The sequence below is a fragment of the Anas acuta genome, chromosome 2, assembly GCF_963932015.1.
Source record: "Anas acuta chromosome 2, bAnaAcu1.1, whole genome shotgun sequence".
NCBI lineage: Eukaryota > Metazoa > Chordata > Aves > Anseriformes > Anatidae > Anas > Anas acuta.
Genome location: NC_088980.1, coordinates 135,106,831 through 135,123,758, shown reverse-complemented (window position 1 = coordinate 135,123,758; position 16,928 = coordinate 135,106,831). Strand labels below are relative to the sequence as shown.

The window sequence follows — 16,928 nt, the reverse complement described above, 5'->3', positions numbered from 1 at the left end:
TGACGGCTGCCCCCTCCGCCCCACCGCCCCCCGGCCCGGCAGGGCAGCACCCAAGGGCGCCATGTCGGGGGGGAGCGGGCTGCGGGACAAGATGGCGGCTCCCGCAGAGCGCTGGGGGTGCCCGGGCAGCTTCCCCGAGGGTTGTCCCACGAACCCCCGCCCCGCCCGGCTCCCTGCGAAGAGGAGGAGGAGGAGGAAGAGGAGGAGAAGGAGGGGAGCGGACACGCACCTTCCCTGAGCACGCCGGGCCGGCTGGGGCCGCAGGGGGCGGAGGAGGAGGAGCGGCTGCGGGGCGGGGGACAGGGACGGGGTCGGGCAGGGCGTCGGGGAGGAACCCGCTCGGGTCCAGAAATTCCCCGTGCCTGAAGCTTCAGAAGTTTCCTGCTGAGCCCAACGCGGTATTTACCCTGCTGTGCGGGTCTGCGGGTCTGTATCATAGAAGCATTAGGGTTGGAAAAGCCCTCCGAGATCACCTGGTGCAACCATCCCCCTGCCACCAGTGTCACCACTGAACCGTGACCCCAAGCACCACGTCCAACCTCTCCTTCAACACCCCCAGGGACGGGGACTCCACCACCTCCCTGGGCAACCCGTCGCAACGCCTGACTGCTCCTTTGGAGCAGAAATGTCTCCTCATTTCCAACCTGAACCTCCCCTGGTGCAATATGAGGCCATTCCCTCTAGCCCTATCACTAGTTTTCTGAGAGAAGAGGCCGACCCCCAGCTCCCCGCACCTTCCTTTCAGGCAGTTGCAGAGAGCAATGAGGTCTCCCTGAGCCTCCTCTTCCCCAGACTAAACACCCTCAGTTCCCTTAGCTGCTCCTCACAGGACTTGTGCTCCAGACCCCTCACCAGCTTCAGGGCAGGTGTAGGATGGCTCCTTGTGCCTGTTGTGTGAGGGTGTGTGGCAAAGGGACAAGGCTTTCACACCTCCTACGCGGTGGCAACTGCCTTCTTGGTGGGTATTTGGGAGCATAACAGGATCACGTCGCCTGCAGATGGCTTCCAGCGCTGAGAGCTGCCACTTGTCTTCATGCTGCTGTGAACTGATGTAGGGCCACCACGCTTCACGTTAGGGCCTCATCCACGAGTAACATTGCATTCATTTAAATAAAGGTGTGTTTATGAAAACACTTAAGTAAATGGGTGCAATTTCTTCTGTAGATAAGATCTTAAAATTCAAACATAACTCTTAATCTGCAAACACTTGAATTTAAGCACTTGATTAGTTCCATTTAAGTCAATGGGACTACCCAAGTGCTTACAGGTAAGTGTTTTTAGGATCAAAGCCCTTGGTATGTTTCCAGAAAGCTGCTTTAGCAGGAAGATGGTGAAGAATTTCCCTCTAATGTTCAACACGGAGTTCTAGTATTCAGAAATTTTCTCCCTATGTGAAAAGGCTGTAATACTAGGAAGTTTCACCAGTGTGCACCTTACTGGGGGATTTGGAAGAGACATTATTATAAGAAATGGCTGTCCCTGCTAGCTTGTCTCTTCCACCCATTTATTTGAGGTGAGTCACTTGTGCTTTTCAGTGGACAATCTAGATAATACATTTTTTTGCTGCGCTGGCTGTGTCCTCTTCTACATAGATCACAGAGGGCTCCAGTGGGATGCAGTAATCTGTTCCACTCAAACTGCCACAGTCCTTGAGAGTCCTGCTCCACTGAGGGTGGCAAAATAACTGTTTAAAGGAAACTGTTAAACATATAAATTGTTATTAGAGATCTGGCTGTCCTTCTGTCTCTTCCCTGTGGATTCTGTATATTCTTTACATACCCTGCCTTACAGGCTGTAAGCATCAGTGTCAGGGACTTTGTAAAGAGATTATACACAGTGAACGAGTAGTTATAAATGAGTTGCTCTAAGTCCTGCAAGAAAATATCCCACCCGTCCTCAGAGGCTGGGAGCTGCCACCACAACTTCTGAAACTTAACTACCAATGTATGGATTTTCTTTTTGCTTCCAATGAGAGACGGAACATAGGACAGATCTGCATGAAGGAGCTCACATAAAAATGCACTTGTATTTGAATTTAGAATCTGGGTTGACTCCTGAGAGTGATTCCTTCTCTCTCTGTTTTCCCCCTTTTCGATTAAATTACTTCCCAAACCTGGCTTCCAATTATTTTTTCCTGAATTAGCTTCCTTTATTAATGCTTCTCCAGCCAAGGATTTAGAAGAATGAGTGATGATAATGAGCCATCTTTTTTCCCTGTCATCAAATAGTCAGATGGATGGAGAAATCTTGCCATGGCTGTCACTGATCCCAGATCAGAAGGAAAAAAAACACACTGCTCATGTCTGCTGCTGTCTTTGCTTGTGAAGCAATAAATAAGAGCACGTAAAGAGAGGTAATAACACAACCTAGAACTCCACCCCACTCCTCTTCAGCCAGGAACATGCACAAATCTGTTTATGGGTTTGAAACACATCAATACCCACTTAGCCTCGGGAAAGGTATTTTCATCACACCCATCCCTTACATTATTTTCTCATATTTTGCATTATTCACTAAATGCATAATTTTGTTTTCCTCCACTTAGCAGCTATAGGACTTTCAGATTACTGTTCTTCCCTCCTAGGGATTGTAATTGCAAATCAGGGAGAGGCTGGAGCTGAGGAGGCCTGCATTAATTTTCCCAGACTTTAAAAGCTACACTGGGCAAAACCGTAGCCCCCACCCCGCTCCTGAAATCTCCAAATCACCCATGTGATCCATCCTGCATAAATTTGAACCGATTTAGACAATTCAAGTGCTTGAAGTCACCCATATGGGTGTATCTTTACAGGGCTGCTATGATGACACTGGTAGGACCAGTGTCAGAAGAAAGAACTTACTTAATATTCAAGAAAGGGATTGTGTATATATGAATGTCAAAAATAATCAGGATTATCTGATTGCAACTTTGTGCTTCAGGGAATAAGCCAGCGTCTATCTCCTAGAAAGGGGAATGAAACCAAATGTGAGGAAGGATGACGCTTCTTACTGCTGGATTTTTTCACCTTCTACTCCACAGTATATGAAGCAACTGGTGCAGTCTGCTGTTAGGCACAGGATACTGGCTGAAAATATCTCGAATCTCTTCTCAAATGACAGTTGCTTGCTACTGTGCTTCTCCCCACATGGGATTGGCATGATGTTATTTCCCCGTGCTTTGTTTTTCCAGTCTGTTTAGGCTGCATATTTTCTGGAGCAAGGGCTGCTTCCGTGGCATTCCAAACTTCACTGAAGTCTCTACATTGTGACTATATTAAAATAATATGAAGAAATCACAAGCATATTCACATACTAATTATTATGTAAAGTGGGGGGGTGGGAAGAGAGGAAAGTATGAGATTCCTTTGAAAAGCTGCCAGCGCAGGTACAAACACAAAAGGTGTTTGAAGTGGGAGCACACTGTATCAGCCTGAAGGAATTACCAATATACCAGCTCCCTGTGTTTATAAGCGTGCTCTCTACTTTCATTTTATGACATTTGTTTACTTTGTTGAAGTATTTTCCATTTTTTGACACTCTCCTAAAAGTTTCCTCTAGGTCCACATCGTATTTCAGTACCATGAGAAGATGTTTTGTTCATTTAAAGTGTTTTTTTTTTTTTGTTGTTTTGTTTTGTTTTTTTTGCTTTCCACTGTAGGCAGATAACTATGGACTGCTAATTAATGCAAACTTCACCTTTTATTTCCTTTTCTTTTTGATTTAAAGGAGCTGAAAAGAAATATTCTCAAGTTCCCAAGAAGTGCTGTTTTTCAGTTCTGCCTAGGAAAAAAAGTGTTCAAGTTTAAGCCTGACTTGTTGACTTGTATGTCTTTCTACACAGGTAGCCTTGCAGCAAATGAATACATCCTATTAGTGCATATAATGGAGAAAAAGGTAGGGACACTATTAAAACAAACAAACAAACAAACAAACAAACAAACAAACAAAACCTTCTGGCATCTATCTTTTTACACAAGATTTCTTCATTTTTCTAGCTTTTCTGCTGCTGTGTTGGAGACTTTTTTCATGTATTGGGAAGATCAGCAGAGAGTGAAGGCAGTGGGTTGGTAGGGCATGCTTGCCTGGGAGACATCCCAGCTGAGCATGTGCTATACAGGTTTAATGTCACAAGTTGGCATTAGCTGCCCCAAGTTTCTATGCATTCTTATATTAATTTGATTTACAAGCCAACAAAATCCAGCCTCTCTTCCTGAAATTTCCTCTCTGATCAACATAAGGCAACAGAGCTGACAGCAACATGCCACTGTGCATCCTCCAAGGACGTAGCAAAGGTGCCAGCTGCAAGCCTTGGGTTCTTACCCAGTGTGCAGAAAACCCTTGCAGTGGGGGCATGCAGCACCTCGAAGAGGCAGCAATGAACACACATGCTCCAGGGACATAAAAATATCAGTTCTGGCAGCAAAACCTGCTAGCAAGATACGGCCTGGCAATGTGAGTTCACCTCTGGATTACTAGAAGACTATTTACAGTGGTAGTCTGTTTGCCATACTTACAGAAAGGTTTTTGTTAAGCACTGAATGAACATGTTCCCATTTTAATCTCCTTCTAACCTGGGTGACTTGTGCTGCCACTGATGCAGGGCAAGGGCACCTAGTGTAAAATCACAGATTCAAGGAGCCTGCTCTGTTCGTTCCCGTGGATCTCCAGTCTTTAGGTAGTAGTTGGGCCAGTAATACATGAGTCCTCCTTCACTCCTGTGTTTACAAAAAAAAATAAAAAAATAAAAAAAAATGGATATCTAACATTAATTACTACATATTTACATTAAATATACATTAAATAATACTGCTATAAATAACTTTTCTTATGAAAGAATTCAATTATAAGCACTTTTTCTCAGCAACTCTCTCCACTAAAGCTATGGACGTTTGTTCATCTCAATATTTTCATGATTATTAAATCCAGGTTCTACTTACTCAACATATAACTGTCCTAAATGTCTTTACATCCATGGATTCTTCTAAAAATGTAAATAAAATACATGTTTTATTTCTGGTTACATGGACTTAGAGTAAAGGGTGTTCTCTGTCTCGCCATGTACCAAAGCAATGTTTTGTTCATGACACCTTAATTGCAACAGCGAGTTCAAAGGACGTTCATTGCAACCCCAGTGTCCTACATGAAAACGTAGTTACTCCCTGGGCTCGGGGCTGGGTCAAACTGTGTTGAACACGGTACAGACTGTCTTCAAAAAGGGTGAGCCAATAAAATATCCATCTACTGGAGGAAGGTGGAAGGCTGAACAGGAGTTTGACTTCCCTAGGTAATGATGTTTTGCTCAACCGGACTGGAAGAGAGTTCCTGGAGTGGCAGATATGAGACAGGTGGACAGGACCTGAGTGCCAAAATAGGTTGTTACCACCTGAAAATGCCTAAAAGTGAGAGGATTTGGGTTTTGTTGGGGTTTGAATGCAAACAGATGAAACTCCCAACTCTGCACAACGCTGCATACTTTACCAATACGGTGTTCTAGGTTTATCTACAAGATAAACCAAACCGGCTGCTCAAGGCAAGAAGAGCTGGTATATCATTAATCACTTAAATGCAGAAAAACTGTGATTCTGCAAGAGAGAGTCAATGTGTTACTATTAAAAAATAAATAACTATTTATGTGGCATCCATCCGCAGGGTGCAACGGGAAAGTTTGTTCACCTCTTCTGAACCCTCACGGTAAATATTTACAAGATGGCATGGGTCTTGCTCAAATTTGTAAAGGTCTGCCTGACCTCAGTTTGAAAGGTTTGATACACAGGCTGGAAAGATACTAAGAGCTTGTGGACAGCATACATTGCTTTTTTAAGACCAGGTATGGTATTTCTTAGAATCCAGAAGAACCAGACCTGAACAAGTCTATGGAGCTTCATAATCAACATTAAAAGTCATACCAGGAAAGGCTGAAGAAAAATTCCACTGAGCTTTTAGTGGCTTGAATGCATTACAAAAAGACGGGCAGAGAAAAATGATGATTCCCACTGCCAGGGCTGTTACAAAAATCAAACTATGAATTGGGAGAAATCACATGGCTGAGCACCGCTCACCAGTTTGAGAGGATAAAAGAAAACTTTAGGCTCTCTGACAGCTCATCTGAAGGTATAAAAATCTCTCCCTTTTTTTTTTTTTCTTCATTTTCAGTCCTTTTTTGATAAAATCACTTAGAAGCAGGAAAAAAAAAAAAAAAAGGAAAAAAAAAAGAAAAAAAAAAAAAAGGAAAGCTGGTACTCTTCCAACCTATAGAAAATGAAAATGCAAGATTGAGACCTACTGGTTTCAAAGGCTTAAAAGACACTGTGGTTGAATTGCTCAGTCAATAAGGCAAATAACAGCTATAAATCGAGCCAGCTGGTAAATAAATATTTATTTACCATTTTTAACATAACAGAGAGGCAAAACTAGAATTAAAGAGTGTAAGTTAAGTTGTGTAGGAACATAAATATGTAAATAGCGTGTGCTCCTGCGGAGCACAGAGGACAAAACTGATTATAAAGTTTATGTTTAGTTACAAGTAAACCAACGAAAACTGATTTTCCTCAGGAAAATAACCGAGCGTATGCAAAGCAAGGTAAAAGCTGATGCGTTCAAGCAAGGTTTCTTGCTGCTGCTTTAGTTATCATTGATAACTTAAACTGATTGTGATCCTCAGGGAGGGTTTTCCTCCAAGGTGGGCTCAGAGGATAAAGATTTTCCAGCCCTGTTCCTCAGGCCTTGCATCAACAGCAGGAATATCACAGCCCAGAAGCGAGGCACCAGGCCCAAGCTTCTCAGCCCGGACAGAAATTCAGCCTCGGTTAGTTCTGTGGTGTTGGAAATTACAGGCATGAATGAGGAGAACTGAACTTTGGGCTGTTTTACATTCTTTCAGTAGTGTTCAGCCTGGTGGTTGTTGACTTCTCCCCGGCTGCTATATTTAGAGAGGGGTGTAGGAGGGAGATGAGCGTTTGGATTATGGGCTATGACACAAAAACATCAAAAGTAAGCCTGTTCCCATTTCTCTCCGGTGTCCTCTGGAGAACTGCAGTGTTTACAGCAAGCTCCAGTTCCACCGCAGGAGTTCAGGAAAATGGGCACCAAACTTTGTTTGGACTCCAGGACCACGTATGGCCGTATGAAGGGGGTGAGTAACGGGGACGCACATTTTTCCCCTGCAGAGCCGAGTTTCCCACCACTAGATAAGCTTCAAATAGCTGCCATGCCTGGTGGAGCTACTGTTCCTTACACGTCAGTGCCGGGTTCGTTTTAGGATTAAAAACAGAACAAATAAATAAATAAAAAATCAGAAGCTTCCTCTGCGTTCAACAAATCAACACAAGTTCCATGAGAAAAAATTGCATAATGCCCCAGAAGAAAGATAAATGAAGTCACCTCCTACGGAGAGCTTAGGCTCTGTTTATTTTAAACAAACTGTTACAGGTTTTTTTAATATTTTTTTCTGGATTTTTTTTTTTTTTCCATGAGCCTTCCTAGTTCCTCTTGCTCCAGGCTGAACGGCCGTGCTGGAAGAACTCTTTGGGCCTGACCTGCAGCCATGAGAGAGCGCCTCAGCCCCAGCACAGTTTTTAAGCTGCAATATGAATTAAAAAACTCAACCCTAAATACATCTGATTCCAAAAGAGATGGGGATAGTGAAAGAGCAACATCTCCCAAGCACAAAAAAGAAACAAAAAGTCACTTCAATGCTCACCAGCACGTCCCAAGTGGAAGGCCCCATCTTATCCTCTACCTTGCTTAGGAACAGGATGAGACCATCCCAAGTGCATCACCCTCACCTCCTGGTACAGCAGGAGGTGCAGGGGTCACCCCTGCAGCCCCTCCATGTGTTTTAATGTTGTAATTTCTCTGAAAATCCAGGGGGCTAGTAGGCAGCAGAAGCCGAGGCTGGCAAGAGCGGCAGCAGGTAGCACAGGCCTGGGTCCCTGCATGCAAACAGGGAGTCTCTCAGGCAACGACACCACCATCTGCCCCCGCTCCTGCCCACAGCTTCTCTCCAAAGAGCAAATTCAGTGTGACGGCAGCAACTCAAGGAAACAAAGAGCCTTGTAACTTGCAGCAGAAAGCACGCGCTGTCAGGACAGTTTCCCTTCTTGCCTGCTGACCACTCACCCCAAATTAACGTCTGCGGCTCCACAAGGTCCCTGTCTCCTCCATGCACGCCCCTCACCCCCTCCCGAAACTAAGCTCAGATGCTGCAGGCACACAGAGGGTTTTTTCAGCGCTTCCACCCACGCGAGTGGCTGTCCTGCACATCTGATGCACGTGAGAAATCGCTTCACGGGAGCCAGGCCAGGAGGCCACGTTTCCATTTCCAGCCACGCTGAGCCTGAGTTTTACCGCTTGTTTGCTTTTAAAGCACAAACACACCAACTCGCTTGACTTTGAGAGGGGAAGAAAGCTCTGCAAAGCCTCTTTTCCACCGGCGGGGTTGGGTTACGGCTCCTCCACGTCCCACCCACACAGCATCGGAAGGGGCAGGAGGAAATGAAGTGCACATGTCAGCAGTCCCGCTCCTGTTCCAGCTCCTCAGCGAAGCCCTTCTGCTGAGGACGTGCCAGGAGGAGGGACGCTTTGCTCTGTCCTTTCTCAGAAAAGCTGTGCATCAGTTGAGCTTCCTGAACCAGGAGAAAGTTAGGGACCTGAAAGTTCACAGCACCAAGCCTCAGAGCTGTGTGATACACAGGCAAGTGCTTAAACGTAACAAAACTAACCCTAAAGCTCGTTAAACCCGGACAACAATATTGCAAGTTCCTTAAAGGATATTATGTCACTCTGATTAAGGACACACTAAGTAAGAAACAGCTGATAAGTTTAAAAACAATGGCTATATTATTTCCATCTGTCAAAATAATAGTTTTCTTAGAGATCTGTCCCCCATCAGATTCCTTTTCACGTCTCATTCGCTCACTTGAACAAACAACACTAAGCATTCTGTCATAATCTCTATTAAAATTAATCAAAACCTATGGTTTTAATCTTTGAAAATCTGGATAATTCTTCCCTAACACAAATTTCCTGTATTGTTAAGTAGCTTAAAAATAGTATCTGTCATTTAAGACCACACTCCGTGAACATTTCAATACACAGCTCCGAGGGAAAATAAGCAGCATGTAGCCAAAGCTATGGATATGCAATATGCAATTCTCTTCATATGCAGATCAGTTATTGACAAGAGGACGATTTTGGTTTTAATTTCCGAAGTTTTGATGAATTGTAACACTCAAAGAAAAAAAAAAAAAAGGAAAAAAGTGAAATGTAGCCTGTGAACACGAGCTACAATTCACTTTTAAAGTCAGAAAGCAGAGGAACCAGGATGCCAACTTCTGAATTTGTATTTCCACAAATAAAACAGAAGCGAGAGACTCCTTCTAATGTAAAGCAACTCCTTCTAAGCTTTAGGCTACTTGCACTGGGCCTCATTAGCAAAGAATCTTAAAGGAGGTAACCACAAAGAGCCTAGAATAAATCAAAGCAAAATGGCATTTTGATCAATATTAAAGCCTGTTGATCCCAAGGAGGTGCTGCATCAGGTGGCTGAGGACTTTCCGAGCTGCCACAGCAGCTCCAGAGGAGAGGAGCCAGGGGGCTTTAGGAAAAGCCACCCCCGAGCCCGCAGGCCGTGCAGCACCCGCGGCTTGGCACCGGGGCTCGCAGCTGCCCAGCAACATCTACGCAGAGCCAGAGTATTGCTAGAAACACATCCAGGAAGGGGAGAACAAAAGGGAAGCAAAACTGGAGACCAGCTAATGCTAGGAAGTCTCGGTGTAAGAGAGGCGCATTCAGCTGCCCGTCCCCTCTGAATAGCGGTGCTGGAAGGCGGAGAGCTGCAGCAGCCGGGCTCAGGCCGATGGAAACCGAACCGATGGTTATGGCTGAGATTATAACGTGACAGGAGGTGAAACATAGCTGAAACCCTAACATTGCCTCTGCTTGTTAGCAGGAGGAGCCACACAAGCGTGGTGCTTGACAGCCTGCGTAATTGCAACAGATGTCTACATCGGATAAAGTATCCTCGGCGTTAGGTATAGAGGCAGGATAGAAAATAGACGAATAAAAATAAAACAGCTTCTTAATATCAGTTTGCTTATGGAGGAGGAGACAATTTGTCTGGTGTTTTACATGCACGGCTACACTTACAGTGAGATTCCTTAAAGAGAGACCCCTGAAGAAAATTCAGCTCTACTACCTTAAGCAAAGTGGGCTTCAAAAAACTGGATGTCAGACTGTACAAATAAAGTATTAGTTTAGGCATGGTAGACTTTATTTTGGCACTTTAACAAATGCTTTATTTTACAGCAGTGGCACAGCATTTGCCAGAAATTTTCTTTTCTTGGCACAGTTATTTCAAGCAGTTATTTTACTAATTGAATTTCACTAAATATTGCACAATAAGATATACCTGTTAAATTCTTACCCTGTTTTTACTTGTTGAACTTGTATGGCTTTGAAAAACTTGCCAGTAAGTATAAGTAATTTAAAAAGCAATATATTAAATATTTTAGCACAGGATAGCATTCGTTTGTTCCTAAATGACCACTGAACTTGGGACAGCGACAAATACAAGTGACGCAACTCTTATCTGACGAGCTACCAGATCTTATTTACAATACATTGCCATTTCTGAGAAGCAGTTCAGCTCGACATCCTGAACGCCTATTTTGGAAATTTCAAAATCAAAAGAGCAGAGGCTAACAGAGCAGAAGACGAAGCCATTTGTCTGTTACAAAGCATAATATAGGGAGGCAGACTATCGTCTTCTCCACTTGTCCCTCTATCCAACACCTATCTGTGGTCTAAGCAACAGAGCTTTTTCTCTTCTACTTGGAATATTTCTTTCTTCTCTTATGAAGATATTCCACTTGTCTCAACTCTTCTGCTGGAGTCCGAGCAGAATAAAACAAATTTCTCCAAAAGGCCAGGGTAAAAAACAAACCTGAACAACAAATCAAAAGCTGATATACATAATAAATGAAACTGGGTACTCCTGTGGATTTTACAGTACTGAAAACAACATTTGCAGGAAGAACAGGTCTGTGTCAATACTGCCATTAAATATAACGCAAAGGTTGAAAGACTTACAACTCATGCACCAGATGAAACACTTAAAACATTCCAGCCTTTCTCTGCCATTTCAGCAGTAAATCTGGTCCAAGGATCAGCCTTATCAACAGCCTTTTGTTGTTGTTGTTGCCTTTTTTTTGGTCTTTTTTTGAAGATCTACTGGATGTACTTTGTGACATTAAAACATAACCAACCAGACATAAAACGAGTAACGTACAAAAGTCTATCACAATGGAATTTTCAGTATTAGGCCACATGATTTATTCAGTAGTGTTTATGTTCCCGAATTACAATTATGTCTATCCATGTAAGACTACAAAAGTTACCATTAGAATTGTCTGTGCTTATAAAATACCAACATTTTCTTTTACTGTTATATACTCATTAACACCAGTCTGCGACGAGTTACATATAATCATAGGCACTTCAAAGGCTTTAAAAGACGTTTACAACTTAAATGCATTTTTAAAGAACAAAAATTTAAACCCCTACTTGTACCTTCAAATTGCAAATAATTAACAAATACAGTGGCCATAGAAATCTGCAGCAACTTCTCAAAATACTGTTAGAGTCTTTGGGTTTGCTTAGGTTTGTCAGTAGCTTACCTCAAATCTTCCTCACAGGAGATTTGTTTAGTAAGAATACGACTATACAGTTTGTAGTAATAATCCAATTTTACACATTAATTTGCTGTTACAAATCTCACTGAAGCTACAGGTACGCTGAGAAACAATGCAAAGTGTAAAATTGATATTCTGACACTGAAATTTATACAAAGTGGAGGTTAAAGTTTACATAGCTGAAAAATTACATTTACACTAAAAGTTACTGTTATCTGAATTATCTGAAGACAAATTGCACCATGACAACTACAAAAAGGCATTTTTTTTTGGAAACAGATAAATTAATGAAATAAAAACTAACTTGTAAGATCAATCTGAGACATGCTGACAAAAATTAAACAACTTTCATTGAACCATAGGATAAAACAATCATTTTCATTATTTTATATTTATGCATAAAGTTTTAAAAATGATTCAGTGAACATCAATGGTTTTTATAAAATAATGCTTTGCCACTGTTATTCACAGAACACTGCAAATGTTAAGTTTTAATTTTACATTTTTTAAAGGAATACATGAAAAGTTTTAAATACAATGGGATTTTATCATAAAGGTGCCGTAATGGCTCTTTAATGAAAAAAAAAAAAAAGATCTTCATTATTCTATGCAAAAGCTTTATTTAAAAAAGTTCAGTGATCTCATAAATAGAGACACTAATAGGAATTTTATGCATAAAACTCCTTAGTAGGTGCCTTTTGATAGGCAGCACTGGATGGTTTACGTTCACCAAGGTCGTAACTGCCTTCATCCTTCTTTCTCATGCGATATACCAGCAGCAGGATAAGGAAGATTGCGAAAAGAAAACCGATAACTCCACCAGCAATAACAGCTGTAATCAAAGAAAAAGAGATTCACAATGTGCCGGAAGAACAGGTTTAGCACCATCTTTCTTTTTCATCTCACGCAATGAATTTGCCATTATTTTCAAATAGCAGAAAAGGGCTCCCATTCTGAAACTGTCTCGATTATTAGCAGCCTGAAATACGTTCTGAGAAAGCCTGTTTATTTTAATGAAGGAAATAATTTAAAAGGGCATTCCACCTGCAAGCGAGTGATCCAACAACCCATATTTCTAAATAAATTATCAAAAGCTCAACTAGCAAAGCTACCGGTATTGCCGGAGCATGAAGTTGTCTTCATTTATAATAATAAAATGCAAGTTCCTTTCAAACTGATTTTCCAACAGTTGGCATTTGCAACCTTAAAAGAACTACTTTGTTACACTAGCTAAAAAATGGGTTTTTCCTATTCTCTGTGTGTTCACTTGGTGGCTCTTGACTGAAATGAACGTCCTATTGATGAATAATAGGAGACTACATTTCATGGAGCTGTAGGAATAGTGGCATTACATTCATCATGTACTTGCTAGAGAGTAGAAAGCAACAACTCCAGCTAGACTTCAAGAGCAACCCACATGCTTCCACTGACGTGGATGTTACTGGTGTTTCACATTTCAGTGCTTAGAAGGAAGTGAGGTACAAAGCTGTGTGACTTAACACTCCCTTTCAATATCCCCTTCTGGGGCATGGGGGAAAATGTAATTGGAAACACAGGTCTTATGCCCCAAAAAATCACGTGTAGAAAAGCCTCTGGAAAGGACTGGTGGTAAGTCTGTGCCTTCCTGGACTACGCATGGAAACGGATCCTTCATATCCTGAGGATGGTGGGATGGATCCATTCCCCTCCACCCAACCACTTTTCCATCCATCCATCCCTGCAGTGAGCTCCTCCCAGGCAGTGTCCATCTGTACCACACAGCACTGTGCTCCTAAGAGCATTGGTGAGAAACATATTTCTGCACCATAAGCATCAATCCAAACTGCAACTCCTTTTCCAAGCTGTGGAAACTCCAGATACTGAGTAGGCAACATTCAACTTGTGGGTGTCAAATCAATTAGCAACAGCCTTTGCTATTGAGTAATGCCCATCTCATTCTCACCAAATCAACCACTGGTTGAAATGAACCCTGTGAATGTGTTCAAGAATCTACCACGAAAACACGTGTTTAGTTTGTGTTATTTGATATGGATGCCCTTTATTTTCTGTTGTTTTTGGTGAGGTGGACCGTAACAAACTACACCTTACCTGCCAGAACTTCTGTTCTCTGGAATAGGTTTTCTGAATGCTTTTCGGTGAACACGTCAGTGTCATCCCCTGGCTCATCACTCTTTTTCTTGGTATCCACCTCAGGCCTTTCCTCTTTATCGATTTCTTCAGGTGACTGTAGCACAGAAACAAAAACAGAGCAGCCCTTACAGACAGGAACGCTGCAAGTCTGCACAGCCACTGCTGGCCACAGGCAGCCACAAAACTTCGGTGGCCCCACTTGTGCTCCACAGCACTGACAGTCACAGCACATGGGTTGCTTTCTGACCACAGAGAGCTGTTCTAGACACTGAAAGTGGATCTAATCATTGTCATAATGTTGGAATGAAAAACACTATCCAGAATTTTATAACCTCCAAAAGTATATTTAGCAAACAGCTGTTAAACATTGTCTGTGTTTATAGGAATTTTGGCCTCTGAATGAAATCACAGAATGGTTCGGGTTGGAAGGGACCTTAAAGACCATTTAATTTCAGCCCCCTGCCATGGGCAGGGACACCTCCCACCAGCCCAGGCTGCCCAAAGCCCCATCCAGCCTGGCCTTGAGCACCTCCAGGGATGGGGCATCCACAGCTTCTCTGGGCAGCCTGTGCCAGGGCCTCACCACCCTCACAGTGAAGAATTTCCTCCTAACATCTAATCTAAACCTCCCCTCTTTTAGTTTAAAGCTTATTCCCCCTTTGCCCTAGCATTACACTCCCCAGCTTTCCTGTAGCCCCCTTTAGGCACTGGCAGGCCGCTGTAAGGTCTGCCCAGGGCCTTCTCTTCTCCAGGCTGAACACCCCCAGCTCCCTCAGCCTGTCTGCACAGGGGAGGTGCTCCAGCCCCTTGGTCATCCTCATGGCCCTCCTCTGGACTCACTCCAACAGGAATGTTATACTCAGAACACCTCTGAGGGTAACTTAGAAAATATTACCTATGGTGATAGAAGAAAGCACTGAAATACTAAATGGAACATGGAGAGTATTCAAATCACGGTCAAGCCACACAAAGTTTTCTTTTGAGAAGGGAAGTTTCGTGGTGAATTTTGGAATAACTCTTTGAAAGTTGTAAAACAGACAGAGCTCAGATTCAAAGTTATCATGAAAAAATGTGTTTTCTGTATCATCATTGTTTTTTTAATCTCTCTCTTCTTTCATGAGAAATCCAGCTGTTATTACACAGACTTCCTAGCAGAAATGAAATTGAGCAGCTCTGTATTCCTCTAAAAGGTTGCAGTAACATTAAATCATACAATTACAGAATCGTTCAGGTTGGAAAAGTCCTCTAAGATCATCTAGTCCAACCTTTAACCTAATACTGACAAGTTCTACATCTATCTACCCAGGTCTTGAAGACCTACAGCGATGGAGACTCAACAGCTTCCCTGGGCAACCTGTTCCAACATGGCACAACCCTTTCAGTAAAGAAATTTCTCCTATTATCCAACCTAAATAAATAAAGTTTGTGTTTTTTTCTCTCTCTTTTCAATAGATATAAATCAAACATCAAGGCATCCATGGGGTATAGCAGAACCATTTTAAATGGTGCTGTCTTTACCCACGCACCTTTGTTTGTGCAGGCATCTTGGTCTGCGTTTTCACTGTGGTGGTCTCAGCTCTAGATGCATCACTTGTTGTTGGTAACTTTGGAACTGTTCTGGACGTTGTTATCACTGTGCTATCCTCATCTTCTTCAGCACCTGCAGACAAGAGAGGTGACATTTCATTGACTTGTGAAATTCTTCCAGTCCTATTACGTTTTTATTACACCTTTGAGGGTAGGTGTGCTCATACAGCCAACCCTCATTGAATGACCTAGAAAACAATGCCTGTAAAAATAAAAATGTGAGTGCAACCAGTGCACCCTAAACCATCACGGGGATGTTTGCCCCAGCTGATCCCATGGAAGAGGAAAGGGAGCATCAGCTGGATTAAGCAGTAACCAGGAAATTATAAGGTTGCTTTTGAAACAGAACAAACCAGCCTGAAAGGAAGGATGAAAAATGCATGAATACTTGTACAAGTGGAAGGAACCCTGCAGTGGAGGCAGTAGCCATCAGAGCTGGTGAGACCCTGTCTGAGATGGCCCCGTGGCACCTCCAGGTCTCCCATGGGGACCAGCACCCTGAGGCACATCAGGGGTGGCCCTGCATGGCCAGACAAGGGGGTCTTGTGAGTGTGCACCCAAGTCTGAGTGCATGTGGGAGGTGTTGGGATCAGTTGCAGCATGGGCTTGGAAACTTGTAGTTGCCTGTTACCATTTTGCAAGTGGCTGATATTGTGGTTATCCATTGTGTTACTGATGTTGATCCTGAAGGTATAGTTCAATGATTGCCAATTAATTATGTGTCATAAATCTGTTGATACACTTCTTCGATTCTGATTTGACTTAAACTACGTGAACCGGGCAGTTTTTCCCCGTGACACACTGCTTTGACAACAAAAAAAGCCCTCCTCTATAGCAAAACTGTTAAACCCTTAACTATAAAAAACAAGTAGCTCCTGTCTATGAAAATACTGTTACTAGTTCATATCTCAGTCACTAGGAATTCACATATTTCTCAACTCCACATAATGCAAAAGCCTTTTTCTTTTGACATAAAGGCTAAGAGGACAAAAAATTACCTAAAGATGACCTTACATTTCATTTCCTCAACATTCAAAGCCCTGCTGGAGTATGAAGGCTCCTTTAGAATAAGATAATGGACAAGACTAATAAATATCCTTCAGTGATCCTGGAAGGGAGAAGACACAGACAATAGCCTAAATTATTGCTAGGGCTGAAAAGGGAAAAGAATAGAACTATTCTTGGACCTCTCCTTAGGAATCTCAATATGTGTTCTGCTCATTACAGACGCCGGTTACCCAAATAACTGTTGGGTAATATGTCCAGCAAATGTTTTTAAGAGTAATATCCAACAAATAAAAATATATCCACTTTCAACAGAACAGTATGACTCACTTGTTCCAAACTGACTTTTATCTTATTTTTCTAGAGAACAGGCTAAAAATCCAAGCACAAAAGCAGAAGTTTGAATTATGTACATTCAAACTTTGAAAGAAAGGGTGCTAACAAGACAGTAACCCAGACAACTCTTGTACAGTAGAAAAGCAAATGTGAAATAATTAAAAAAGTAGTATATGAAAGCTGCCATCACAGAATCACCGG

General features: G+C 42.5%; 2 protein-coding genes across 2 annotated transcripts in view; both read right to left on the bottom strand.

Annotated features, from left to right (window-relative positions):
- CPQ (carboxypeptidase Q) overlaps positions 1–387 on the bottom strand; it is a 154,285-nt gene extending 153,898 nt beyond the window's left edge. Inside the window, exon 1 of the mRNA XM_068672312.1 lies at positions 230–387. The gene's annotated coding sequence lies outside the window, so the exon portion shown is untranslated. The remainder of the gene's footprint in view (positions 1–229) is intronic.
- A 9,838-nt stretch (positions 388–10,225) lies between these two features.
- Positions 10,226–16,928, bottom strand: part of SDC2 (syndecan 2) — a 57,317-nt gene continuing 50,614 nt past the window's right edge. Inside the window, exons 3-5 of the mRNA XM_068672310.1 lie at positions 15,326–15,459; positions 13,758–13,893; positions 10,226–12,501 (exon numbers count right to left, since the gene is read on the bottom strand). Of these exons, the coding sequence (XP_068528411.1) occupies positions 12,338–12,501; positions 13,758–13,893; positions 15,326–15,459 (434 nt within the window). The 3' untranslated portion in view covers positions 10,226–12,337. The remainder of the gene's footprint in view (positions 12,502–13,757; positions 13,894–15,325; positions 15,460–16,928) is intronic.